The sequence below is a fragment of the Natator depressus genome, chromosome 9 (genome assembly GCF_965152275.1).
Source record: "Natator depressus isolate rNatDep1 chromosome 9, rNatDep2.hap1, whole genome shotgun sequence".
Taxonomy (NCBI): domain Eukaryota; kingdom Metazoa; phylum Chordata; order Testudines; family Cheloniidae; genus Natator; species Natator depressus.
In genome coordinates this window covers 13545544-13573373 of record NC_134242.1, presented here as the reverse complement: position 1 = coordinate 13573373, position 27830 = coordinate 13545544, and the positions used below count along the sequence as shown (strand labels likewise).

Here is a 27830-nt window from a genome sequence, read left to right as displayed (position 1 = left end):
CACTGAGGTGACCTCATCTAATATTTATATAAGGCAAAATTGGTAAGTATTTTTAAGGATGACCATGGTACAAAGTTTGTGATGTTTATCAAATTTACAATCCAATTTTGCACCCAATGCAGAGACTAAGACAAATGATGTTTGTAGAATTTCAGGAATAGGACTTTTTTGATGTTGAATGATAGATTATTAGGGAAATTTGCAGCTTAATCAGAATTTATGTGAGTGCATATTAAGTTCTTTGCTTGTAGTGAGAGAATTTTCTATTTCCTGACAGTTTTACACTCATTTACTCTGGATTATTCTTTGGTCAAGATCATGTGGGTCGTAAAAAGAGGGCCAAGAAGAACTTGGGTTAGGTTTTCTTCAGTGTATTCAGGAGATGACAGTTCTGTAATAATGTCCCTAATTATTCTAAGGGTGGCAGGTAATTATCTTACCATTAAATATTGCCTGTGTCTAAGTATGCGTGCAGTAAGTCTCCTGCTTGCCTCAAAAATCTACCACTATTACTGGAAACAATGTAATGTAATCACACCACACCATGCACTTGCGGAAGACAGGGGATCCTTCCCACTCAGATCTCCCTGTCTCACGTGAAGGTGGACTAGCTACATCCTCTCTGGACTAGCTACATCCTCTCTCAAAATGTAGAAGAGCCTTCCTGTTTGTAAGAAGGGGAAGGTCTGTGTCAGAACGTGTAACACTTGTCTTTCCTTTCCCCTCCTCTTCTCCCCATCTTGTATCTGTGGCACCAGCAATAAATCCATCTAATGCATACTCAGTCTACATTCACTTGTCCACAAAGTCCCTTAACTATTCTAATTCTCACACCATGCCCACCGCTGTGGTATCTGCGTGCCTGTCTTTTGATTGGTGATCCCACCATCAGGGGCATCTTCCTCTGTGTTGGGGAACTGCCCCATGCCAGAGGATCCCAATAGCAGGGGAGCTTGACTGGAGGGTAAGCAGGGTGTCCGTAGCAGGTGCAGAGGAACAGGGTCTCTGAGCCTCTAGTGAATCATCAGATATCTGTTGGCCCTGGGACCCATACACCCTCCCTCTCATTGATTGAGTGACTTGGGAAGAACATGCAGGTGCAGTTGTCTTCCCCAGGGCCATACTCCAGTATGTTTTTCTGCCAGAGGTGGCCCTCTTTCTTCTACCCATTGGTATTTCCCATTAATATATGCATTTAATAATTGTAAACAATTAAACCAGGCAGTTTACTTAGGCTTATGCTAACCCTCAGGAGTTCAACAAAACCAGTATATGTAAACGGAATGCCACACACTTGTCTCCTTTAACTAACATATGTCAGGGAGATGATGCTGAAGACCAGATGGCATGAGAGTTAATGTAAACCCTTTTCAGGATTCAAATGTTGCTGTAGGGGATAACTCCTGCCAGGACTTGAAGACAAACTGGGTATCCTACCTGGCTGTTGCATGAGTGTCCTGGGGCCTTATCCACTCAAGAGACTTGCTAAATAAGTTGGATGGTGTCAGAGGGTCAGGCTAACCTATCCTGGCACCTAGTCATCCTGGCCTCAGTTTCCTCTGTGGGTCTTCAGTAAATGCACACATTTCAAATAATGCCTGTCCTCCCCACACAACCTTTTGGGGTCTGGTTTAATGAGACATAACAAGAAATAAACAGTTCACTAGGTACAAGCAGTTCCTATCCTAGTCACGCTGTCCCTGAAAGCCCAGGTCCCACTAGCTGAGTGCAGGAACCTAGGTTCTTCCCCTGTTCCTCCCACTACTTGGCTCTCTCCAGCCCTAGCACAGTTCTAATTCAGAACTCCACTGTGTCTCCTGCTCCCTGCAGGCCGCAGTTGCTGTTCAATACGCTGCCCTTCTTATAGTAGGCCCTGCTTCCAGGCTTCTCTCACATGATCCTGGATCATCTGACTCAGTCTCAGGCCAGAGCTGGGGCCTTAACACCTTATAGGCCCAGATGGGTTTAGCCTGGATAACTGTCCAAAATACTGACAGGCAGTTTGGCACAATTCAAGAAAGTAGTCACGTCTGCTTAGGGGAGGCACACGCCACAAACATGTCAATGGTACAAGTGAGCTTAACAAGGCAGAGCTAAAAGGAGAATGTGGCAGAGTCCCATCCTGTGGCTGCCTGTATCCCCTGCTATCAGTCATCAAGAATAACGTGCTCATAGCGCAAGTATTTGCTATTTGAAGCACTCCAGCCATTCATTTGTTAAATCTGAAATCCTTTAGTAAAGTAATCAATACAGAATACAGTACCGTAATTAATGACAGTGCTAAAAAATGAGTGTAGCTTTAAAATAGAATTGGAAAGCCAACATCAGAAGATAGTTATAGAAGACCTGTATGATCTGACTTTTTGCCACTTCTGTACAATGAAGGTACTATCTGATTCTCCAGACCACACTTTGTGTGTTTTTTCTAAGGGGACAAAGCTGCTTTCCAGAATTTTTAGTGAGTGAAAAATACAAATATCTATGTGATTAAACATCAAATAAAACTATGTTCTTCTCACATTAAAATCTTATTTGATTATTGATTTGGTTGATAATTTATATAATATTAAATAAATGTTTGCAAAAAATATCTGTAACATAAACACTTGAATCCACTTTCAAAAAAATGGTTTCTGTTTTTCATCCAGTATTCTTTTTAATGCTTTTTAAAACATTGCCTTAGTGCTTTTAAAAACATTTTCTAATGTTTTCACACACCCTTTTTCCTAAAGAAATGATTTGGTCCTATGCTTTGTGTAATGATTTAAAGCAAGTAAATTCACATTAAATGTGAAAGTTGTCATTTTAGTTTTCAGAACTACCCTTTTGCTCATCTAGATTGATTAAAGCTGCTTTAACTTGCAGATTTATGTTTGCAGTGCTACATGTTCATGCATCTCCCTGTCTGATTATATTCACGTGCATCATGTTTGGCCAGCCAATTCATGTACGCAGTTTTCTAAATAGGCTTGGCAGAATTGGATTTTTATAAATTTCAGTAGATTATATCAATGTTTATTTTTAAGTTTTTACATTTTTTATCTATTTAAATTTTCACAGTCGCAGGAAACTGTGGGGTCAGACAATAATGTCTGTGGGGGCAGGGTCAGACAATAATTATTTGACAGTAGACAGATTCAAAAAGGTAAAACTTTCTAACTATTAAAACACAAATTGTATATTTTGACATGCAATGTTGACAAAGTAAATATCCGCACATCAACTCTAATAAAAGTGGAAAACTAGGTAGAACTAATGGCAACTAGGTCAAATTACAGAGGATGAATATAAAAATAACAACACAATTGCTGAAGGATAAAAGTAGAAAGGCCAAAGCACACAATGAGATTAAACTAGCTAGGGACATAAAGGGTAACAAGAAAACATGTTGGCAAATACTTAGGAGCAAGAGGAAGACCAAAGACAGGCAAAAGCCATTACTCAATGAGGAGGGAAAGAAAATAATAGAAAATGCAGCCATTGCAAAACTGTTAAATGCGTTCTTTGCTTCAATTTTCACTAAAAAGGTTAGCAGTGATAATATCACTAACACAGCAAGCATCAGTCTACATGGTGTAGGATCTGAGGCTAAAATAGGGAAAGGACAAATTAAGAGTTAGGTTTGTGCTGTAGACATACCCTAAAGGCCTTGTCTACACAGCCACTTTACAGCACTGCAACTTTCTTGCTCAGGGGTGTGAAAAAACACCCCCCCCCGAGCGCTGCAAGTTTCAGCATTGTAAAATGGCAGTGTAGACAATGTGCGAGCGGCTTCCAGTGCTGGGAGCTACTCCCTGCATGGGGGTGGTTTTTTTACAGTGCTGGGAGAGCTCTCTCCCAGTGCTGGTGCCGTGACTACACAGCCATGTTAAAGTGCTACCGCGACAGCGCTTTTAATGTTGCTAGTGAAGACATACCCTTAGTCGACCTTTATTAGGTCCGTAATTACTGAGGTGGTGCATGTCCACACTACCCTCCTTGAGTCAGTGGTGTGTGTCCTCACCAGCAGTGCTTCCACTGACCTAAGAAGAGCACTGTTGGAGCTGAGAGCCTGGTCTCAGCTCCCCTGGCAGTTCCCTGCTAGGAGCCTGGCTGCCTCACAAGCTCACGGCCTTTGGACAGGCTGCTCCCCACTGGAAGTGGGGGGAAGCCGCCTGGGGCTTCTCTCCTACCCGTTCCTCTTTGAGAGCCGGGGGAAACCACCCAAACCTTTTCCCCTACCCATTCCCTGCTGGGAACCAAGGGAAGTTGCCCAGGCCTTTTCGCCACTGGGGAGCAGAGTCCAGCCACTCTGATTTCTCACCTCACCCTTGCAATGCCCCTCTGCCATGTACATTGGCCAAACCGGACAGTCTCTACATAAAAGAATGAATGGACACAAATCAGACATCAGGAATGGTAACATATAAAAGCCAGTAGGAGAACACTTCAGTCTCCCTGGACATTCAATAATAGATTTAAAAGTAGTCACCCTGCAACAAAAAAACTTCAAAAACAGACTTCAAAGAGAAACTGCAGAGCTACAATTCATTTGCAAACTTAACACCATTAATTTGGGCTTGAATAGGGACTGGGAGTGGCTGGCTCACTACAAAAGCAATTTTCCCTCTCTTGGTACTGACACCTCCTCATCAATTATTGGGAGTGGACCACATCCACCCTGATTGAATTGGCCTTGTCATCACTGGTTAGCCACTTGTAAGGTAACTCCCTTCTCTTTATGTGCCAGTATATTTGTTTGTATCTGTAATTTTCACTCCATGCATCTGAAGAAGTGGTTTTTACCCATGAAAGTTTATGTCCAGATAAATGTTAGTCTTTAAGGTGCCACTGGACTCCTCGTTGTTTTCTTGAAATAGTAGGTGATCTCATCCTTTACACGTACGTGTAGCTATATCTTTACAGATGCATATTATCTTTCTATCCACACACATACTCACACATATATAACTATATATAATACAGTGTCAATGTGTATGCATACACATACTTATACTTATACTTATGCGTGTGTGTATGTGTGTGTGTGTAGAGTTGGTTGGAAAATGGAATGAAAGTTCTGAAATATTTAAATTGAGAAACATGTAAATGACCTTATTATGCTGAAATGTTCTGATAATATTGAAACATAATAATATAATAGTAAATATTATATGTAAATATAATACACACAATATAGAAGTAAAAATAAAAATAAAAAAGTTGACACAAAATGCTATGAATTGTTTCAAAACTTTTCAGTCAAATTTCATTGAAATTAACAGTTGCCAGGAAACATTTCAATATTGCCGAAACATCATTTTCCCATGGAAAACTGCTCTGTTAAAATGTTTTCAACCAGCTCAAATTCATGCCTATATAACTACATACATTATACACCCCATCCTCAAACAATATATTATATTTATTTGTAAGGAAGTTGCAACACCTGAAGAGAACGTTTTTCTTTTATATTTTTATTAGATGGACTTTTGTGGGGTTTTCCTTTCATTTTGATTAATTTATAGTGGCCATAAGTTCTAGTTTAACCTATGTAATTGAGGGCCTTTTGCATTATATGAATAATTATTCCCGTATCAAGACAGGTGGTAACTTTAGGTTGTTATTTCTGCTTAGGAAAGCATTATCACTGGCAATATATCAGTCCAGTAAATTGTTATAAGGAGAGAGATGCAAATTACAATGGGCCAACAGAGCAAAAAATAATTCAAGAGGTTAGAAGTTTATGTCGTACTAGTGAACTTTGGGAGATGGCTGATAATCAGACATTTCTGAGCAGAGTTTAAAGTCTTTAAAGTGAAAATTGCTGATCATGTGTTTAAGTCTGAAAATTCCCCATATTCTGCAATGATTTGAAACAAAGGCAAAGTTGTTTGTTTAAGAGACCCATTTATGTGTAAAAATTAAAGGTAATTACCCGAATGTAAATTCATCAGAGGTAGAAATGTCTGGTTTTAGCTTAAACAAAAAGCCAGAATTTTTATATTATATCTGTTTAGAAAAGATAGGGAAACAATGTTTTCCTCATTTTAAACTCAGTTGTATTTTGTGTGTTCAAAAGTTTGACACAAATATTAGGTTTGCCGTCAGCTAAGAAACTGTAGAAGAAAAGGACTGGGGACAGAGGAGCAGAGAGAAAAGAATAATAAATAAGTAGGATGAAAATCTGAAGCATACAACAGAAAGAATAAAAAACAGATATCCAAAGATTACCGGGGGGAGTGCTCACTTATGTAGGTTTAGATTTTGTGGCAGTCGTGCATCCCTAGTACATAGCACAGTTTTTTCCTCTTGGCTAGAAATATGTTTTGATTTTAATTCAGTAACCCTGGGAATTAAAAAAAAGAAAAAGAAAACTAGTATAAATGTGAAAAATATTCACAATGTCATTCTAAAAATTGGGAACAAGGAGAAACCTTGAACTTCGGGAGATTTTCCCTCAGTACAATACTAAATGGAATGTAGCTGATTAAAGATGTTTTCAAGGAGGTCAAAATATTATACAGATATGTAAGTTCAACCTACTGTGAAGGCCAAGTTCACTACCAAAACTTTCAGCTCCGGGAAATGCAAAGTTGTTTTTGTCTTCCATAAAGCATTGGACTGTCTGTGCCTGAGCAGATTACTGATTTTAGGTGGGATGCAATGCTGTGTGCAGTTTTATATCTATTTTGGGTGTGAAAAATCCCTTTCTACTCTAAACAGACATAATGGGCCAGATTCTAATACTCTTAGTCACATTCAGGAGAACCTTTTTCTACAAGAAGGTCCATTGAAGTCAATGAGACTACTCACTGAGTGAGATACTAATAACCTTGAAATAGCAGTGTAACCTGATCCTATAAATCTTTTGTAGGATGTGCAATTATTCACAGATAGGAATAACGAGTATTTTAATGAACTCACAGACTAGAGGACAAATTACTTCATGAAGCAGGACACCATATCTATTCATACTGGCTTGCAAAACATAAGTATGTATAAATAAATTGATGAAGACTATAGTACAGAGTTTTCAGTGTGATATAACCTAGGGCTGCCCTACTTGTTTCGTAGGGAGCAATAAGATGTCATAGTTATGACTGCTGCAATACAATCACAAGATAAGAGAACCAAAAACCCTGGGATCCAAATACACCTAGACTTTGTAGTTCTGGTCCATCTCCAAGACATGTAAAGAGCTGATAGAAGAGAAAGTCCTGGGTAGTTAGAAGTTGGAGGTTAAGTGGAGAGAGAGGAACCATATCTGATCCAGAGGGTAGCGATTGTTTTGCCTTAAAAAAAATCACCCTAACTCCGATCATTTTGAAGAATATGCTGAGACATTTTTATGGTTGTTGGATGTTCAACTACTGATTAAGACTCCCAAGTCTATAATTTCCTGTAAATTTTCTAAAGGTTTCAGGACCTTTCTGCTACTAATGGCCTGAATCAAGTCTCATGCTGATTTTACATAAGTGCAACTCCACTGACACTGAGGTATCATGAAAGACGATATCATCATGGCATTGCCAAAAAAGGGTGATCTCATTCATTGCACAAACTATAGAGGTATTGTTCTACTACCAATCCTGGACAAAGTATTGGCTACCATCATGCTTAATAGAATAAAGAAGGCAGTGGATAAAATGGTATTAGAAGAACAAGGTGGGTTCCGTCCAGGTAGATTATGTTGTCAACAAATATTCACTCTTTGCCAGATCACTGAAAAATCTACTGATTGGCAAAAACTTTATTGACTTTACGAAAGTCAGAGAGACAGAGAATCCATGAAATATTGCTAGAAGGTATGGGATAACAGATAAATTGATCATCATCATAAGCAGTTTATGTGATAGAAAAAGATGCACAGTGAGGTCAGGTACAGGCCAGGGTATGTTATCAACAATCTTCTTTGCATTAGCAATAGACTGAGTGAAGGGGTAGGTGGTGTAAAATGGTTAGCGGAGAGTTATGTGACCTTGACTTTGCCAACAACATTGCTTTACTAAGTATGACTTGGAACAGAACGGGTGGCCTTACTTCAGAGGTAGAACAGTAAGCAGCAAAAATTCGACTGAAAATAAATGCATAGAAGACAAAAAGAGGAAAGTGGCCAAAAGATGCAAAAGTGTACGTGGATGGAAAAGAAATCAAACAGGTAGAAGAGTTCTGTCTGGGGAGTCTGATGAAATTTGAAGGTGTTTGTGATAAAGATATTCATACAAGATTAGGAAAAGCAAACTAGTTTTGGAATGATGAACAACACCTGGTGAAAGAGGTCTCTACGCCAAATTGAAGGTAAGATTATACTATCTGATTGTACAGAGCAGAGGCTTGGCCGCTGAAAGTGGCTAACAAAAAAAAATGTGGAGGGTGCCTATCACAGATAGCAGAGGAAGATATCACACATTTCATGGAACGACAGAATAACAAAATGGGAATAAGGGAGCTGACAAAGCAGGACACGATAGAAAATATCATCAAAGAAAGACAGCTCAAGTAGATGGGACATGTGCACCGTATGGAAGATAGGAGACATGCTAAACAAGCACTGAATTTGGTACCCAAGGGAGGAAAGAGAAAATAAGGAAGTCCAAGGAAGAACTGGCAGAAGACAGTGACAGAGGATATTGAATGTGCTGGGCAGAAATACCACAACTAGAGAGCAACTGTAATCAGTACAGGAACTGGACTGCCCAGTGTGTCAGCAGCACAGGAGGAACTAAGGTCGAAATAACTCCATTATCTTCACTAGGGTGACGCCTCATTCATACTAGTGTAAGTAAGATCAGAATCAGGCCCAGGTTAGTATTAGTATTTACCCTTGGCAAATGTTCCCTTATAAATGAAACTGAAAACTTTGACTTTTATCGCTACGCTTTAAACTGGGGACTTTGATAAAGGGATCTCTCTTTGCAATGATCTGAAGTTTATCTGAAAGTGTATCAAGCCCTTCCAGATGACCCACGAATAGATGAAAGGATAGCTGTGAAAGATACCAGATGTAATACCTTATTATTTGCTGACTGGACACAGCATGTGAGGTCATAGAGTTCCTATCGTGAATTGCTTATGAACTAAATAGACAATGCAAAACTCCCCAGAAGACTCAGGCAGTAGTCTGTCTTGGAACATTTATAAGCATAGTGAGTTTGGTGTGTGTGGGGAGTTAGTGTTTTTGTGCTTCATGGGGGGAGGAAATAAGTTTAGAAGAACAACTTTTTTATTATTGTTTTTTAAATCAGGCATGGGTCAATGAAAATATGGTTGGATTTATTTTCCAGCAGAAACAAGAAACAATAACCTATCTTTGGGGAAAAAAATCCTTCATCATCTATCTTCTCCTCCTTTTCTCTGACACTGTTTGCATCATGTGCCTGTTTTTGCTCCAACTTAAAGAGAGAGACAAGAATCATGCCCACAACATCAAAAGACTTTTCAGTTTCTTTTCAGGACAAGATAAAAGGCAGGACAAAAAGTTGGAAGGTAGATTTAGAATAGTTAAATCTCCTCAATAACAGATCTAGTGGTGTTTTTTTCTCTATGGCCATAATTCTCCACTATGTCTGAACTGTTTTTAGGTAGTGGATGGTGGCAGCTGGAGAGGCCATAGGCAGTCAGTTCCAGCTCTCTCATCCTCCGTCTTTGTATATGAAAATCAATAAAAATAATTACGTTTTTCCCCCAAGGACAAAATTCTTCCCTCATAAAAACTCTACTGGAGTCAATGAGTATAGCAGAGTTACACCAAACACACTTATAACCCCCAATGTTCATCTATGTACTACCAAATGTATATGGTTTTGTTACTAACTCTCTTGATTAGTAATTTCCTTAATAGTAGTTGTCTTTTTGTCGTATAGTTTTACATAATGTATGTTTCTTTTCAGCACTTTGTAACTTCAGTACTAGATTTTAGTGCAATGTAGTCATTTGCCTCAATGAGGTTTTGTTACACAAACTTTTAGCAATATCTTTTAAGGGCACCCATTGACTACATATGACATCTTACTTCAGTACTCAGATTTGGTGATTCAGATTAGTAGACAAGAGCATTTGGTTTATCCAAATCCCCCAAAAGGTGAAATGAGATATCAAAGAAAACTGACAGCAAGAGAACCAGTTGGAAGTTATAGGGAAATGCAGGGGGCATGAATATTCCTAGAATCAAGATACTGACAGAAGCCCTAGATGATCCACTCACATAAGAAGGACCCTTAGTATAATGAACTTTCACAGTTCCTTCAAGTGGAAGAAAAGTAATTAAATTGCCTTTTATAATTAACCATTCCCATGCCTTAACATATATTGTACCCAACAACTGTTCTAAGTTAGGTGGACTACACCCTTATGTCTGGACGTTTTTCATGGGAATAGTTTATTAACTTGAGCTCTTGATCCTACCTTTAATTTACATTGTAAACTCCTTGCAGCAAAAAGTCATGTATTCCTTAGTATTATGTACAGCAGTGAGCACGATCTTGGTACCTAGTAAATAATGTTTTTGTAAGACTTTTCAATCAATTAGTTCTTGGCGAGATCACGTATTTACTTAGAAAAGCACAATATATAGTGTCTTAGATCAAGATACAGCATTCACCAGGAAGTTAGTTCATAACTTGTGAAGCAAGAACTATGTAAATAGCAAGCTGTGCACACTTATAGTTCTTTTATACAAAGGGAAGTGAGAGGTGAGAATGTCTAATTAAGAATACTTAGGAGGAATGATACACGAAAAGGCATCTTGAATAGAGGCATCTTAAATTAAAGATAGTTAAGACCTAGGCAGACTGTGAAGAGCTACGAAAGGATCTCTCAAAACTGGATGACTGGGCGAGAAAATGGCAGATGAAATGTAATGCTGATAAATGCAAAGTAATGCACATTGGAAAGCATAATCCCACTATACATATAAAATGATGGGGTCTAAATTAGCTGTTACCACTCAAGAAAGAGATCTTGGCGTCATTGTGGATAGTTCTCTGAAAACATCCACTCAATGTGCAGCGGCAGCCAAAAAAGTGAACAGAATGCTGGGAATATTTCAGAAAGGGATAGCAAATAGGACAGAAAATATCATGTTACCGCTATATAAATCCATGGTATGCCCACATCTTGAATACTGTGTGCAGATGTAGTCGCCCTATCTCAAAAAAGATATATTAGAATTGGAAAAGGTTCAGAAAAGGGCAGCAAAAATTATTAGGGGTATGGAACGGCTTCAGTATGAGGAGAGATTAATAGATTGAGGTCTATAAAATCATGACTGGTGTAGAGAAAGTAGATAAGGAAGTCAAGTATCAGCGGGTAGCAGTGTTAGTCTGTATCCACAAAAACAACAAGGAGTCCGGTGGCACCTTAAAGACTAACAGATTAGTCTTTAGATCGGTTAGTCTTTAAGGTGCCACCGGACTCCTTGTTGTAGATAAGGAAGTGTTGTTTACTACTTCTCATAACCAAAGAACTAGGGGTCACCAAATGAAATTAATAGGCAGCAGTTTTAAAACAAATAAAAGGAAGTATTTCTTCACACAATGCACAGTCAACCTGTGGAACTCCTTGCTAGAGGATTTGTGAAGGCCAAGACCATAACAGTGTTCAAAAAAACCCAGATAAATTCATGGAGGATAGGTCCATCAATGGCTATTAGGCAGGATGGGCAGGAATGGTGTCCCTAGCCTCTGTTTGCCAGAAGCTGGGAATGAGCTACGGGATGGATCACTTGATGATTACCTGTTCTGTTCATTCCCTCTGGGGCACCTGGCACTGGCCACTGTCGGAAGACAGGATACTGGGCTAGATGGACCTTTGGTCTGACCCAGTAGGGCCATTCTTATGAATATAAATGAGCACCTCATTTTCACAAAGGCATGTTGTGAAGCAAATGGATTGAGAATTTACCCTATTATATCTTTGTATATGGATTTGTGCCTGGGGAAAATTAAATGTGTTTTTTCTCATCTGAGCGGTGAAAGCTGTGATATTCAGTTTGCTTGAGGATAAGTGGAAAAGGCACATTTCACAAAGGAACTATATCAGAGGCCTCCTCAGAATGCAGCATATATATTTTTATTATAACCTCTCAAACCATTATGGCTTTTGAGACTCCAAGTAATTATTGTATATAGTATGTATTTTCTAAGGGCACTTTGTGAAAGAAAAATTGGGAGCTATAGAATGACGTAAAATTTTGTGTAAACTTCTATACAGTACATTAGTGAATTCTTTGTTCTCACTTGTCAGGGGTGGTTTATGCTCATGTTCCTTCTGAGAGATTTTTCAGTTGGGATTATCCGTGTAGGTAAAAACATGAAATATGTTCCACTCTCTTGAAAACCTCTTCAACTCTGCTTTTGTCATCTCTCTCAAATAACATGTTCACAACACCAATAATGTACTTTAAATTTTATCTGAACTATACCTCCCATTTGTGTTTTCTTAGTAAGCAGTTCTCATGCTCTCTAGATATTAGAAACAACACATTTTAAAAAAATCACCTGTGCAAAGTATAAGATTTTTCTGCCCTTGCATTTCAAGCATTTGATTTTTAAAGCTAATGTCTTTTTGTTGCTGAAGCATTTTATTACATTGCATGGCACGTCAAGATCATGGTTTTGGCAGCGCACACTATACATGGCATACTTCGGGCACGCGTCTACACTGGCGAAGTTACAGCGCCAGCAGTTACAGTGCCTCTCAGAGAGCTCAGAAGGAAAACTGCTGTTGTATGTTCACACTGCCAGCTGCCTGTGCAATAGCGTGTTCACACTTGCGGCACTTGCAGTGGTATTCGGAGCGGTGCACTCTGGGCAGCTATCCCACAGAACACCTCTTTCTGTTTTGCCGCTAAGACTTGTGGGAAGGTGGAGGGGGTCACGGGGTATCCTGGGTCCAGTCCCAGTGCCCCATGATGCATTGCTTCACATCCCAGCAATCCCTGTGCTTCCATTCGCATTTGAGGACATCTTTCAATGGTTTGTGTACTGTGCGCCCTGCCCTGCCTCTTCGGGCTGCAGGAATGGATCCCAAACTGCTGACCAGTATGCTGCTTGCTCTGATCAAGAGGAGTTGATCTCGCCATGCAAAGTAGCTATGACATGAGATTGCTTGTGGCATTCACAGAGGTGCTGACCACAGTGGAACACTGCTTTTGGGCTCGGGAAACAAGCACTGAGTTGTGGGATCACGTTGTGATGCATGTCTGGGACGACGAGCAGTGGCCGCAGAACTTTTTCATGAGGAAAGCCACATTCCTGGGACTGTGTGATGAGCTTGCCCCAGCCCTGCAGCGCAAGGACACGAGAATGTTAGCTGCCCTGTCGCTGGAGAAGCACGTGGTGATTCCACTGTGGAAGCTGTCTACTCCAGACTGCTACTGATCAGTCGCTAAACAGTTCAGAGTGGGAAAGTTGACCATTGGAGTCGTGTTGATGAAAGTGTGCAGGGCCATTAATTGCAACCTGCTCCGAAAGACCGTGACTCTGGACAACGTGCGTGACATTGAGGATGGCTTTGCACAAATGGGCTTCCCTAACTGCGGAGGGGGGATGGAATGGGAGGGGCACGCACCAGACTGCCTAGCCACCGAGTACATTAATCTCAAGGAGTATTTCTCAGTGGTTCTCCAAGTGCTTGTAGATCACCGTGGGCATTTCACGCACATTAACAGAGGCTGGTCCGGAAAGGTGCACGACACACACATCTTTCAGAACACTGGCCTATTCAAGAAGCTGCAAGCAGGGACAGAAGATCACCGTAGGGGAAATCGAAATGCCCATTGTGATCCTGGGAGACCCTGCCTACCCCGTAATGCCGTGGCCTATGAAGCCATACATGGGGCAACTTGACAGCAGCAAGGAGTGGTTCATCAGCAGGCTGAGCAAGTGCAGAAAGACTGTTGAATTTGCATTTAGCCATTTAAAAGCCTGCTGGCGATGCCTGTATGGGAAGTTGGACATGGCTGATGACAATATTCCTATGCTTTTAGCTGCATGCTGTATGCTCCATAATATTTGCGAAGGAAAGGGTGAAAGCTTCACTCAGGGCTGGACCGCAGAGGCTTAGCGCCTGGAAGCTGAGTTTGAACAGCCAGAGACCAGGGCTATTAGAGGGGAACAGCGCAGGGCCATAAGGATCAGGGATGCCTTGAGGCAGCAATTTGAAGCTGAAAGCCACTAATATTTGCTTCTATGCTCGGGATTGCAGTGCTTGTAATGCTAGGAGGTGACTGGTGCACATGATGCAATAAGGGGGTTTAATATAATTGCATGTTGCTTTGCAGTGCTCCTTTTGCTTTCACTTAATAGCATAAAGATTGCTTTCAAACCAACACAATTCCTTTATTAAAAGACAACAACCAGAGGAGAGAGTCAAATGACAAAAATACATCAGCAGGGAGAAGGATGGAGGAAGGGAAGGTCTCCAGAGGAGGAGAGGTCCCGGGACAGCTACAGATTAGTGTATGTCCAGGGATCATACCCAACCTTCTCCTTTGGAGTACAATGCAGTGGGGTGCTGTGCTTCAGCAGGGCCAAACTGCAGGGGATGGGTGTTGAGTGCAGTGGGTAGTGGGAGTCCATACTGCTGGACTGTGAGGAGGGAGGAGTGGAATGCTGCGGGTAGAGAGTAGAGCCAGGAGGTTGATAAGAGTGTGGTGGTGGTGTGTTAAGTTAAGTTAAAGTTAAGGTTTTGCAATTGCCCAAAATTTGCTTACTAAGAGGTAAGTCCTTTTTGTACCGTACAGTTCCTCTATGGATTATTTGAATCTTACTTTGATAAATTCTTTTGATTTTATTCAGTTTCCCTGAGGGGCATTTGGTGGTTGTTATTAATTATTATTATTACATTGAAAGAATGTTCTTGTACTGCACTGATTTATAGCTGTTCCTATGATTGATTTCTTGGTAATGTGTAGCGGTCACAGTGTATATTCTAATCACTAGTCCTGACAACAACAATATTTGGACAATATTCCAAAATGACAACATAAGGCTGACATTCCTCCATGCTTCGTCTCTGCCCAAAGGTGAATTTTTGTGGAAACAATGAGCACAATCTTCTTGAATTATGAGGGGAGGGAGAAAAGAAATCTTCCAGTATAAAAAGAATTTGTGAGTTATTTTTCCACCTCTCCTAGTGCTTGGGTTTAATAATATTTTGACTTAGATAGCCCTCTGCAAACACTGTTTAGTAAGGCCTCACAGTGTCCTTATGAAATAGCTCAATAAGGAAGTATAGACTCCACATGGGCTGGGTTACACATGCATGGGAAGTCCCCCACAATTTTTTAAAGCCCATTTTTAGTGACAGATTTTTCAGAGGTGGTCTTTCAAATACAGCAGAGATAATCTCATCATACATGCCTGGATGATGGATAGATAATTAGAAACAGGGTTTTTAATGCTATAGATAGATAGCTCAAGAGCCATATGAACCATATCTCACCAGACAAATGTGGCAGGCTGGGGGGAATTAGGGTATTGTCCTGAGTGACTAATATAATCATTTTTTCTTATCTGAAGTATTATATGAATCTGTGATTTCACTTCAAAAATGAATTAGCAGATTTCCCAGTTCTGGTTGCATCGGCATAATTCTGTTGATTTTAGATCCTACAACTCCAGTGAGTGTAGAGCATGGAATGTTATATTTACATTAATGAATTTAGATTAAAAGAATCGTTGCCAAATCACAATCATAGGTGAAAATTGTTGGGCTTCTTAAATCACAGCCAATGATTGTGGTGGAAAATTGTGCTGAAAGAAGTGTATTTAACAGTCATGTTTAATTCTCAAGCCCTTTGGAGTTTTAAACATGATTGGGAAATAGAGATAAGTTAATTATAGAAATTTGATTGAGCACTTTGTTGCTCTTACAGGTAATTTTGTTTTAGTGGCACTAAATTCTTGTTTACACAGTGTGACTGTTCTCACTAAGGGGGTGTAAATTCTAATGCACACTAGCATGTTGCACGCTAAAAGGTCCCTAATGCGGGACGACATTACTCTGCACTAGGGAGCTTTCAGTGCACACTAGCAGGGTCCACACAGGCCAGTCAGTGTGCAACATGCTAATATCCAGTAGAATTTACTTCCCTCTTGTACTGACTAAAGCACCATGGACAAGCATTAATGGTAAATGGCAAACAATAGAGCCTTAATTACCTTTTCTCTTTACAGGCAGAAGTCATTGATGTGCAGTATGGGACTGTAGAAGATTTAGTCCTGATTCAAGTCATGACAAATGTGACCAATAAAATCGCACTTCTGAAGCTAGGACAATCACCTTTACTCTATAAGGTTAGTTACATGTCTGATGTACTTTATCTAAGTAATTTCTTTTGTTGTTCGTTTCCAGATACTAAAATGGGGCCTTGTGTTGCCATCTCTCAGCAGGCCAGTATTTGTTGGCATTTAATAGACTCCTTAACTCTTTCCTGCAAGTGTCTGCAGTGTTTGCTTAGTTCCAGTTTTGATATGTCATCTGTTTTATTGAATTGTATAATACAGTATCAGAGGCTGCCTGTTGATAGTGTCATATTTTCCCTTGTTGGTGTAAATCTTACAGCGAGGGAAGGAATCTGTAGGCGAGAGAGGGAACGAGTCTAAGAAAAGAAGCGGCTGAGAGCAGGGGTAGCTGGAGCCTCGTCTGTCTAAAATTTGCATGTCGTCTTAAACTGAAATCTCTGACTCAGGCATCATATCTAGTACTTGGACTGCTGGAGACTTAAACATGCCCTGAGGTGAAGCTGAGTGCAGCCTGTGCCTGCTTAACATCAGGCTTTTGAGGATCTTCCCAAGCCGACTGGGCTGCCTTCAAAATCCAGTGCTTCTTAACTTGCTATGACTGTGCTCTACAGACACTGAAATTGGGAGGTGATCCTCAATAAAAATACAGCACAGGAGGAATAAACAGATGGGGCCTATCAGGCAGGCTGCAAATAAGACAGTTCTTGGTCTTGACTATGGTTTGCTTTAACCTGGTTTAATTGTATATACTATACATACCCAAGCTGGCTCAGTGTCAATGCTGCCATTGGCTTCTTAGCTTTGCTCCCCATTCTTACTACCTCTGAAGGAGGGAAGAACTGTAGAGAGGAAAACATCATTCACTTTTATGGAGTTTTCTGCCATAAAATGTGTGAGGGCATGCTGCCTAAAGCATCTGTACTTTAGCTCGCCGCTTCCACTGCAGGCCAGCCACATCCTCTGGTACAGCGGACAACTAGAAAGACATTTTAAAGAGACATACAAAAGGCCAACTGCCAGCTCAGAATGAGCGTATTGTGTAGTTTCTGTTCCCTTCCTTCCTTGATATGTGTGTGTGTGTGTGTGTGTGTGTGTGTGTGCGTGTGTTTGCTCCCTTCCATCTCTGATATTTGTGGAGAGCACAGAGATTAAACACGTTTGTCCATTTTCATCTGAGACTTGACAGATCCAAATATTATAATAAAAATTGAGTTATATTTTTTGATGTGAAAACCCCTATTTTTTATTGTGAATATTTTATAAATAAGAATTACATTAGTTTGGTATTTTGAAAGAGTCTGCTGGCTCAGTAAATAATTAAACAAGACACTTCATGCCCAATTCACAGAAGCAATTATAAAAGACCAGTATCTCCAGATTTTATAATTAAAGAATCCGGAGCTGCTCCGCTGGCCACAGAAATCACAGTGAAGACCAGGACACTGGTTCATAAAATAGCTGCTTAATATTTTTTTAATAGAAACAGTCTTTGTCTCAATGAAAATGCCATTTTCAACTGAATAATTTCAGTTATTTATTTAAATTATTTAGAGCCAATCTCATTACATACATGAAAGGTCAGTAATCATTGTCAGAATTTGACATGTGCAGCAGCCTCACGCATAGATCTTATGCTGCATTTCTTTTTAAATGCCAGTAACAATGAAATCACAATCAGGGTTTGTTTAGTACAGTCTTGAATAAGAGGGAAGGTCTGCAGTACAAAAAGGGCAATACCGTTATGTACATCACCCACAAAGAGGATTTGTTAAGGTTTAAGGTTCTGATCCTGCTAACCCATATATGTTCTGGACTTTAAGCTTGTCAGGAAGTCCTACGGAAGTCTAAAATACCACCTTTTCCTTCTGCCAGGGAACTAAAGCCAATATGTGGGAAGATTTGCCCTCTTTTATTATTTCTTCTTTCAGGTCCCAAGCCCTCATTTTTAGGACACAGATTGAGACGAGTCTTGCTCGGCTTTGAAGTAATTGTATTCTTTGTTAAAGTAGTGGAAAAATATATGAAAGATTAATCTTTGGTATGGAATATTTCTAAATGAAAAGACATATTGGACAAACCACTCTTATTGTGCTACTGGGGTGAAATCCTGGCCCCTTAAAATCCCTGGCAAAATTCCCATTCATGGATCAATGGGATTCCCGTTTTTTTAAACTGTTCTCCATTCTGTTTGTGTTTTTGTACTTACTGAGTCTTCCATTTCTGTTTTCCAGACCCGACCCTCCTTCTTGCCTGTTTTTCCTTCTCTTTCTTCCACGTACTTTGTTTTACAGCATGTTAACACAGAAAGTCGATTCCAAGCAGAGCTGTAATTATAATTTCTTATTTCAAGGTTTTATCCTAAATTTTGTATTTAGCTCACATTTTCCCTATTTAATGAACTTTGATCTCTCATGATTATATTAAAACGATTGTATTTATATTACAGTGTATAATACTGTAATTGGGACCAAAGGTCCCAATCAAGAGTGGGGTGTTTCCATGGCAGGTATAGGCAGAGAGACATCATCCTTGTCCTGTAGTTTACAGTTGTGCCCTTATTTTTCTATTTCCCTCCCTCCCTTTACTTTGGCAATCTTTTTGTCTCTGTATCTCTTTATTGCAATCTCCTCTATCTTTTCTCTGTCCTTCATATTTCCTCTCCCCCCCATATTTTTTTTTACCTCCCCTCTCTTTCTCTCCTTACTGAGTCCACTGGAGAAAGTCCAAAAGACAACAATACATTTTTACTACTAGCTAAGCTAAGCCTGAGTTCACAAGAAGCACATTTCCTTGGTTTTATAGATCATACTCGGCAAAAAGAAACTTGTGTAAGTGGAAAACAGTTGTTCATCCAAATATGCACCAGGTGACAATTTATATAGAACTTGTAAAATATGGATATAGATCTGGATTTTTGAAGCCTTCAGAATTCTGGGTCTTTGGATATGCAGTTTTCGTTCCTCCCATGGCACTGATTTGTGCAGTTCTGGCCAACCACAAAATTCACATCCAAATCCAGATTGATAATCCTACAAAAAATCCAAGTGTTACTCCTCTTCAGAGTTTGTGTGGTCCATTATAGAGATTTAGCAGGCTGCAAAATTTGCATCTGGGATCAAATTCTAAACCCTTTTGGGGGTGTTTGGATAGAGTGTTCTGGTTTAATCCCATTTTAAGTATTTTATATGGGTCTATTGAAGACAGTTTATGGGATGGGGAGCCTGGGGCAGAACGAGAAAGGAAAGAACTATGAAACTAACCTAGGGCTAGTAACTGGGGATGCTTCTCTCCTGCCCTGGAGTTCCTCACAAGCAGCCATGGACATCTTTTGATTGTCAGCACCTCTGTGAGTTTTTATTTCTGTTACCACCACCAAGCCACCATCACATTCTACCCACAATGTCTTTCAATCCTCAGCCCTTTCTCCAGGGAGAGGAAGCAGAAGCAATCTCACCAGCCAGAGACCTAGCTTCCCCTAGGCTCTACTAGCCCCTCTCTTCTGCACTTCCTTCCTGTGCTTTTTAACTACCTTCTCAGCTGATGGGATAATTAGCTCCTTAGCTCATTTGACCATTAGATAATTAAGTCTTTGGTCCCTCAATCAGGGTTTCTCTGGGGTGAAACTTAGTGCCTAAGTGACCAGAGTGCTGGGTCAGCTGCTTGCTTTCAGCACTCTGTCACAAGATCTAAATTTTGTGTTGGACAAGAAGAATTTGTAACTGGGAAATGTTGCTATATATGTAATAAGAATTGTCTCACAGGTTTCTGTATGTCTGATAACTCACTGGAGTTGACAAGATTTGTGTGCTATATTAAGCATTGACTGATTCCAAACGTTCTAGATACATTGCAATAGAATGAACCTACCCAAGTGTGCTCTAACCTTCCATTGATTTCAGTGGGATTTACAGTGAGTGCCAGCAGAACAGCAGGTATAGTAAAGGAACAGTAGTTAATTGTTGTTAGCGGTAACGATACAACAGCCATACAGTAGCCTCGATTTGCTAGCACCAAAGGTTAATAAGTAATAAAAATGACTAATTACATCCTCAGAAAATTCAGGTGATTTTATTTCTTGTCTCTTGTAAAAAAATGTAGGTTTTGAATGTAATTATTTTTTTCCATTTCTTTCCTGTGTGTCTGATTTATTTTGGAAACATTGCTGAATAAAGAGGAAGTGCCCTAATAGGGGTACAATAGAAATTGGTTTTCCTGAGTCACAAGGAAATATGTTCAGGTTTAGATTGCCCCCTATGCACAGAAAACATGTAAGGGTTAAGATATGCAATGAATTTTCAGTGGTGAAGTTTCCTCCAAATAGTTGTATTGGGGATGGGATCTGCTTCCCCCATCCCGCAGTACAAGATACATGTGGATGTTAAGACACCTGTTGGAGACCAAGATCATCCCTGAGGTGTCTCCATACTTTCCCCAACCCCACACCTCATGACAACATGGCTCCTGAAGTGCTCATGTTTTCATGGCCTTTTCACTTGAGGCTTACTCTGAGGGTGGGTTCTTAAATCAGGACAGAAAACATACATACAACATTACCGATTGGTCAGTATTATTCTACACAGGTAATCCCCATTTTTCGGGGGAATTGATGCCATGCAGTTGTTGTCCTTTCCTGGAGCCTTGACCAAGTGATTTTTGCATGGAGGAGTTTCCTTGGTCTCTGGGTCACAGTGTGTGGGAGCAGGCTGCTTAAGGCATTTTGCTGCCTTCCTTCCATTCCACGCAGTTCAGTGTAGGGTGAAATCCTGGTCCCACTAAAGTAGGGATTTCACTGTTGGTCTTTGGGGCCGACTTCTATTCCTACTGAAGTCAGTGCTTTAAAGTGATTTCAATAGGAGCAGGGTTGAGCCTATTGTGGGTAACAAATGTAATTGCTACAGCAATAATAAATTGGAATGTATCACTTACTTTGATTGGAGAAAGCAGTAAACTAAGTTTTTGCGCACACAAAAATTCCTCTACAATTTGCATTTTCAGTAACTATAAAAGAATGTGTATTTCAGAAAAGAATTGAGGCATATTATTACTTATCACTAGATCTGAGTGAATAATTCACAGAGCACAACTTATCCAAAAAATTTAGCCTGGCCTTTCTATTTGTGGTATATCTCTGTAAATAGATTGCAATTTCCTTGAATTTATTTGCTACTCTAACATATTCTGCACGTTCTTTAAAATTATGTTTAAGCTTCTCTGAGTTGATCATGAGCAATTTGCTTTAAGCAACTGATTTTCCAAATTAGAAATTTGAGCTGATGATTAGTGGTGATTGGTCAGAAAAGTAACATGCTATTTTTTCCTGATTAGATAAGGATGTGAACACTTTTGATACATATTTTCACCCAAGGATGCTTATACTAGAAAAGATCCATCTCCTAATCTTCACCGAGAAAGAACACAAGAATCAATGCAGATTTAGGCTAATATTCATGGGGAATACTTTGAAGTAAAAGTCACTAGCCAGTATCTTTTCATGAGTATCTCCCGAATCCCCATGACTTTAAATCTTAAAAATGCAACCACAAAAAATCTACCTTTTAGGCAAAAGATTGTAAAAAAATAAAGGCAGAGAAACATAATTCCTAATCATGATAATCCTGGCTTTGTAATTGAAAATAGCCATTAAGTGCAGTGGCTGAGATTTATCAGTACAGCATGCAGCTAAGCCTAGAATAGATACAGGTAATGGTTTAGATTAGAGGAGAGAGAGTTTGCATTTTGTGAAGGTTATAGGAATGTCTGCACTGACAATTGAGCCTTTTATTTATGACATTCCACCACAGGTTATTATGCAGGCATTATAAGAACCTCCCCACACAGCCTCACAAATGATCTCAACGTGACCTAGAAAGAGCACCCTGTCAGTGAGAAAGAGGCATATTTTTCACTTCTAAATCAATCTTGAGTTTCCCCAGAGTAGATACTGGTTATGTTGCCTTTTATGGCAATATTCAGTTATGGGATGTTTTTATAATATAAACTGTCCATTGGGGAATTGACCCAACAAACTAATTTCAGACTGGATTCCTACCAGGGTCTCAAAGGAGAAAAGATAAAATTTAATCCATTTGACCTTGTCCTACTCCTCTTTATCATATAGTGAGCTATGTGGGTTGCCAGGTGAGTCCAAATCTGCTGATTCGGGTGATGCTAGAATTCCAGTTTTAAGGAATCTTTATGACAGATCAGAGATTTATTAGCCCAGTGCGTCTGACTACTGTAGGTCTTTCTCTCCTTCAATAACCATGTTTATCATTTTAATTGTCAAATTAACTTGCAGCAATTTAGTTGATCACATAAAGGTGTGATGCATTGGACCTGCTGCTTTTGACATCAGATAAATTTTGACGTTTACAAACACTTTATTGGCTCTTATCGTGCTTTGCAATATAAGGTACTTCATTGAGACAGTGCACAAGAACCTTAAAAAATGAAATACATGGAAGATATCTAAAAGAAATGAAGAAAATTACATACCCTACCTTAATGGATAAATGTGCTAAGAACCTACTTGTAGCAGTAATCACATTCAGAACAGTGTATCTTTCTTTCTGTTTGTCATACCATACTTAAGAAATTGTATGAGTACCATATTTTCACATTAGTATAAACTTTGCTGCAGAGGAAGAAGTCTTTGAAGTACATCCTTTGCCTTGGCCAAGGAAAATGGCATTGCAAGGGTGACAGTGTAAGGCATCAAAGTCTGTGATTCTGCTGCAGAAACTGCTACCATAATAAATAGGAGACTGATAAGATAAAAACACCAAAATGTTGAGTACAGGGCGGAGTATTTAGATGTACTTTGTTCCTTTTCTGTGGCATGTGCATACATTGCAGATTAGATTAATTGGGACTCATTGAAAGCTCAAAAATTTTGATATGTAAAATGCTTTTGAACCCGTAGTACCATACATCTGTAGTACCTGTGAAAACCTACTCCTTTTCACACACAATGATTAATTCTTTTGTATGTGCAAATCTGTGTATTTTATTTTATTTTTCTATATTGGTTGCATTTGTATATGCAAGTTTTCTGGAATGTTTGCCCTTTGTCTCTTTAGCTAAGTATAAATCAGACCTCAAGATGACTTGTTTGCATGTTACTGCTCATAATCTCATTTTAAAATGTTTTATTGATTGTTTTTGTTTTTTGCAAATGGCTTTATCTGGCATCGTCATGCGAAGGGCTGTTTATGTTGTATGTGTGAGTAGCAGCATGATTAAATGCTGCAGTGAGTAAATTGGGTGTCCCTGCTCAGGGACCTGAGCTCTATTTTCTTTGAAGATGAAGTTCTTTTAGGGACCTCCTTGGACATAAATTTCCCCCTCCTTTCCTTTCACTGGGTCTCATAAGACTCACACTTGGAGGTGGGTGGGGGAAGAGAAGAGGATCTTGCAAAGTGAAGATAATATGGAGGCATGCAAGATACTAATTTCAAAGTGAATTATTAGAATTAACCAGGCTGCTTTCTATAATATAATGGCACAAAGACTTCAAAGACTGGAGTAGGTTGTGAAAATCAAATATATGCTATTTATCTATCTGTTCATGTGTGTATTTTTGTATACATATAGTAGTTTTGCCAACTCACACAATTTTATCACAAGTCTTACATCAATAGGTATTTTTCTTTCAAGTCCCAGCTCCTGGAGACATGTGATGTGTGAGAATCTCAGATTTCATTAAAAAAAAGTTTCTAGCCCCTATAATTGCAGAGAAAGAGTTGGAAACATGAATCCTAGAGGCTCAAAAACAGATGGCAAATAAACAGAATCTGACATCTATTATTTTTTAAAATCCCATCATTTTTTAAGTCAATGTTATGATGTTTTGGAGACCTGATGCATGATTTTTAAATGCTGAGGGTTAGCAATACTGTATTTGATATTTATAACTTCTGGTTTATTAATATTATAGATTTTCCCCAGCTTTCTCTGAGCCTAGCCATTGTCCACTGATTTCTCTAGTTGTCGCTGCAGAAGTGGGTCCTGGGAAAGGATTTGAAGGTGGAGGTTGGCAGCAGACTTGTGGGTCATTCTAAGGACAATGGTCAATACATTAAGGGTGGCCTGGAGGAAAGCGTGAAGATGTTCATGGGATATGCAAACAAGTGCCCTGTTGAGGCTGGGGATATTGATGGAATGGAGGCAGAAGTGGGCAATGTGACAGCAACATAATAAGAGATGGGTGAAGACCTCTGAGGGACCTTGGAGTTTAGGACAAGAAACTTGAACTGGATACGCTGGTAGAAAGTGGAGTCAGTGAGTGAAAGATTCAAAGGAGAGGGTGATGTCATTTTTTTAGTTGGAACTTGATTAATCCACTCCCGTTCAGTTTGGATCTAGTGTTCCCCCTGCCACATCCAAATAAAGAATACCCACGTGTGCAGTGTTTGGTGGTGGTGGCGGCGGCAGGGGAAAGAAGAGTGGCTTAACACTATTTCCCCCACTATTAACCTGGGCTGGTCTAAAATGTAACAGCTGGTAACAAACCCCGGTCCATCCAAAATCAAATGAGCAAAAAACTGCTGTATACCTTAGGGGTCAGAAGTAAGGCGGTTGAGTGACATCTAAGAGTCTTAGTGAGGGCCAGCATCTGGTCCAAAACCTTGCTTAAATAATTCAGAGAACTGGCTGCCAAGTTTGTGGGTCGAGTGAAATTTTTCACAGGTATTTTAAATCCTCAAAGTTTCCTTATTCTGTGTTGTAAGTAGGACATTTACATTCTTTGCTTATAGTGGAATTGTGTTTTATCACAGGATTAATGCAAATTAAATACAAAGCAAGGTCAATCTTCTTTGTGGAATAAAGACCTATAAAATGTCGGATGTTCGAGTTATAGAACTGCGGTATTGTATTGTGTGGTGTTCATCTATCCAATCATAAAAATCTGTTTGATAAATACCATTGGGCCATACTCTGCACAGTTTTACTCACACAAACAATCCATGCTATGGGAATAGTCCCAGTGAGGTATATAGGACCATGCATGTGAGTAAAAACTATTTGCATGAGCAAGTAGGTTAAGGCTTAATAGTGTTAATATTAAATAAGCAAGTATGACATGAACTTTAAAACCTGAAATCAAATTCAATGGAGCTTTATTTTAGAGTAATATTTAACTGAGATTACCTCTCAGTAGAGATTTAGGGCTCAGTCCTGCAAGGATCTCAGCATTCTGGACCCAATCTAGTAGAGCACTGAAACATACATAACTTTAAGCATGTGAGCCGTCTCCGTTGACTTCAATGGATCTGCTTATTTGCCTAATATTAAACACATGCTTAAGTGTGTTGCTGGTTTAGGGCCAGAATGTTCAGCACCTTGAAAGTTCCAAACCTCCTTTAGCAAAAGGAAAAAACTCTCTTGAAGTTCATTTAATACTGTAATTATTGAAATACTGATGTTATAAACTGTGGAGATATGAAACACATGCATAGTGTCTCATCCAAAATGATGAGCTGCTTGCAGTGTTCTACAGCTGAGTTCCTATTGACTAGAGCAGTGGTTCTCAACCAGGGGTACACAGAGATGTTCTAGGGGTCCATCAACTCATGTAGACATTTGCCTAGTTTTACGACGGGCTACATAAAAAGCACTAGTCAACTCAGTACAAACAAAAATTTCATACAGACAGTGACTTGTTTATACTGTTCTATATACTGTACATCGAACTGTAAGTACAATATTTATATTCCAATTGATTTTTTTATAATTATATGGTAAAAATGAGAAAGTAAGCAACTTTTCAGTAATAGTGTGCTGTGACACTTTCGTATATTTATGTCTGATTTTAAGTAAGATGAAACTTGGAGGTACACAAGACAAATCAGACTCCTGAAAGGGGTACAGTAGTCTGGAAAGGTTGAGAGCCACTGGACTAGAGGAAGCATTGTCTGATACCTGTTTTGCCTTGATCAGATTTCTTTCTTTATTTAGATTTGTGTAAACATTAAGGAAAGCACTTATCCAAAGCTCTATGCACCTTTGTCATATATTCCAAATATAAAAATAGATACAGCAGCCTCCCCAAAAATCTCAGTTTTTAAAACCCCACTCCAGCTGCATACCCTAGTGCACAAATTCCAGCCCTCCCTCTCCAAGTACCTGTGGAACACATGGGCTTTGCACCTTGACCTAAAGGGATGGTGTGGACTAATTAGAACCTGCCGAAGAGAGGAGTGATTTCCAAGTCTAATGCAAATATCCTGCCAGCAACTGTGTCAAGCCACAGCCCCATGTAGGGTGCACTACAAGGGTACTTGTAGTCTAATATGATAAAGTCATGGATCGTATTGACAAAGTCCAATTAGAGAAAATGGTCACAGACATATATCCTGGTCATTACTGTTATATATTGTCTAACTGGGGACTCAACTTACTTGTGAACAAATTGCATAATAAATGGTGGACACACACCCTCACCAAAAGGGCAACTATGCTTCTGACCATGTCTGCTGATGTTGGTTTCGGTCTCTTGGGGTGTTGCCATTTTAACACTTCAGGCATTTTATTTTTAAATGGAACTCCTTCAATTTGACTAAAAACACATGGATATCTGTTTCTTGATTTAGTTTTTTCATCCCTTTTTTTTGGGGGGGGGGGAGTTGTATATTATGCCCATGCCTCTTGTCATTAACGTACTTTAATCTCCTAGCTCAACCTCTCTGGGGTTTTTATGCCGAGGGATATTACATGGTATTTTATTGCTTTGTGAATTTTAGAGAGGGCAGGATGATCTGGAGTGATAATGTCAGTGGGAAAGGCATGATAAAATATGACTGAATTTTACAACAGTCTCTGAATATAATTCTTGTACATATTAGCAAATTTATGTCTTATAAATAAAGTTGAACAATACAAGCTGCCTATAGACATAGAAAATATATGGTTATGTAAATTAATCATTGAATAAATAAGCAATATTGCTGTGTTTTAGCAGTATTAAAGAGTATACATTTATGGAAGGAAATACCAGTGGTAGCAGTTTTTATTTTTCTTAACAAAATAAGCAGTTCAAAAAGTTTTCCTATTTGAGTATATGTCAGTGTGAATCCCATTGTAGGTGCACCTGTGCTGCAAGCCTTGGAGATCAGATATTTTTTTTTTATTTATAAAAGTGTCCGTCGGGGCTGTGAATGCATCCTATGCGTCCTTGTGCTCCTGTGTGAGGAGATAAAGGGTGGAACAGCCATGACCCTCCCTCAGGTTCCTCTTACTGTCGGTGGCAGCGGGATAGGATCTGGCAAGTGTTCAACCTGCTATTTTTCCCTTGAGCCTCAAACTCATTCTAAGCTGTTTTTATTTGGAAGAAATCCTTCTTCCCTTTCCTTATTTTGTTAATTCTTTTTGTTTGGACATTCTCCCCACCCCAAATAAAAAGACGAACAGAGCGAGACCCCCACTGCATATCCCCAGTACAGTGGGGTGAGGTGCTCACGTCAACAGGATTGGCAGATTCTAAACCTTCATATTTTAAGTCAGGTCTGAACTGCAACAGATTCATCCCCTTTGTTGATGGGGATAGCCGAAACCTTTTCTGTTTGGGGAAGAGTCACATCCTCTGTGGTGTGAAAACCCTTC

General features: G+C 39.5%; 1 protein-coding gene across 1 annotated transcript in view; it reads left to right on the top strand.

The window, feature by feature from the left end:
• The window catches only part of NAALADL2 (N-acetylated alpha-linked acidic dipeptidase like 2), an 891836-nt gene that overhangs the window by 503821 nt on the left and 360185 nt on the right, over positions 1-27830 (top strand). The window contains exon 6 of the mRNA XM_074963548.1: positions 16161-16280. Within this exon, the coding sequence (XP_074819649.1) occupies positions 16161-16280 (120 nt within the window). The remainder of the gene's footprint in view (positions 1-16160; positions 16281-27830) is intronic.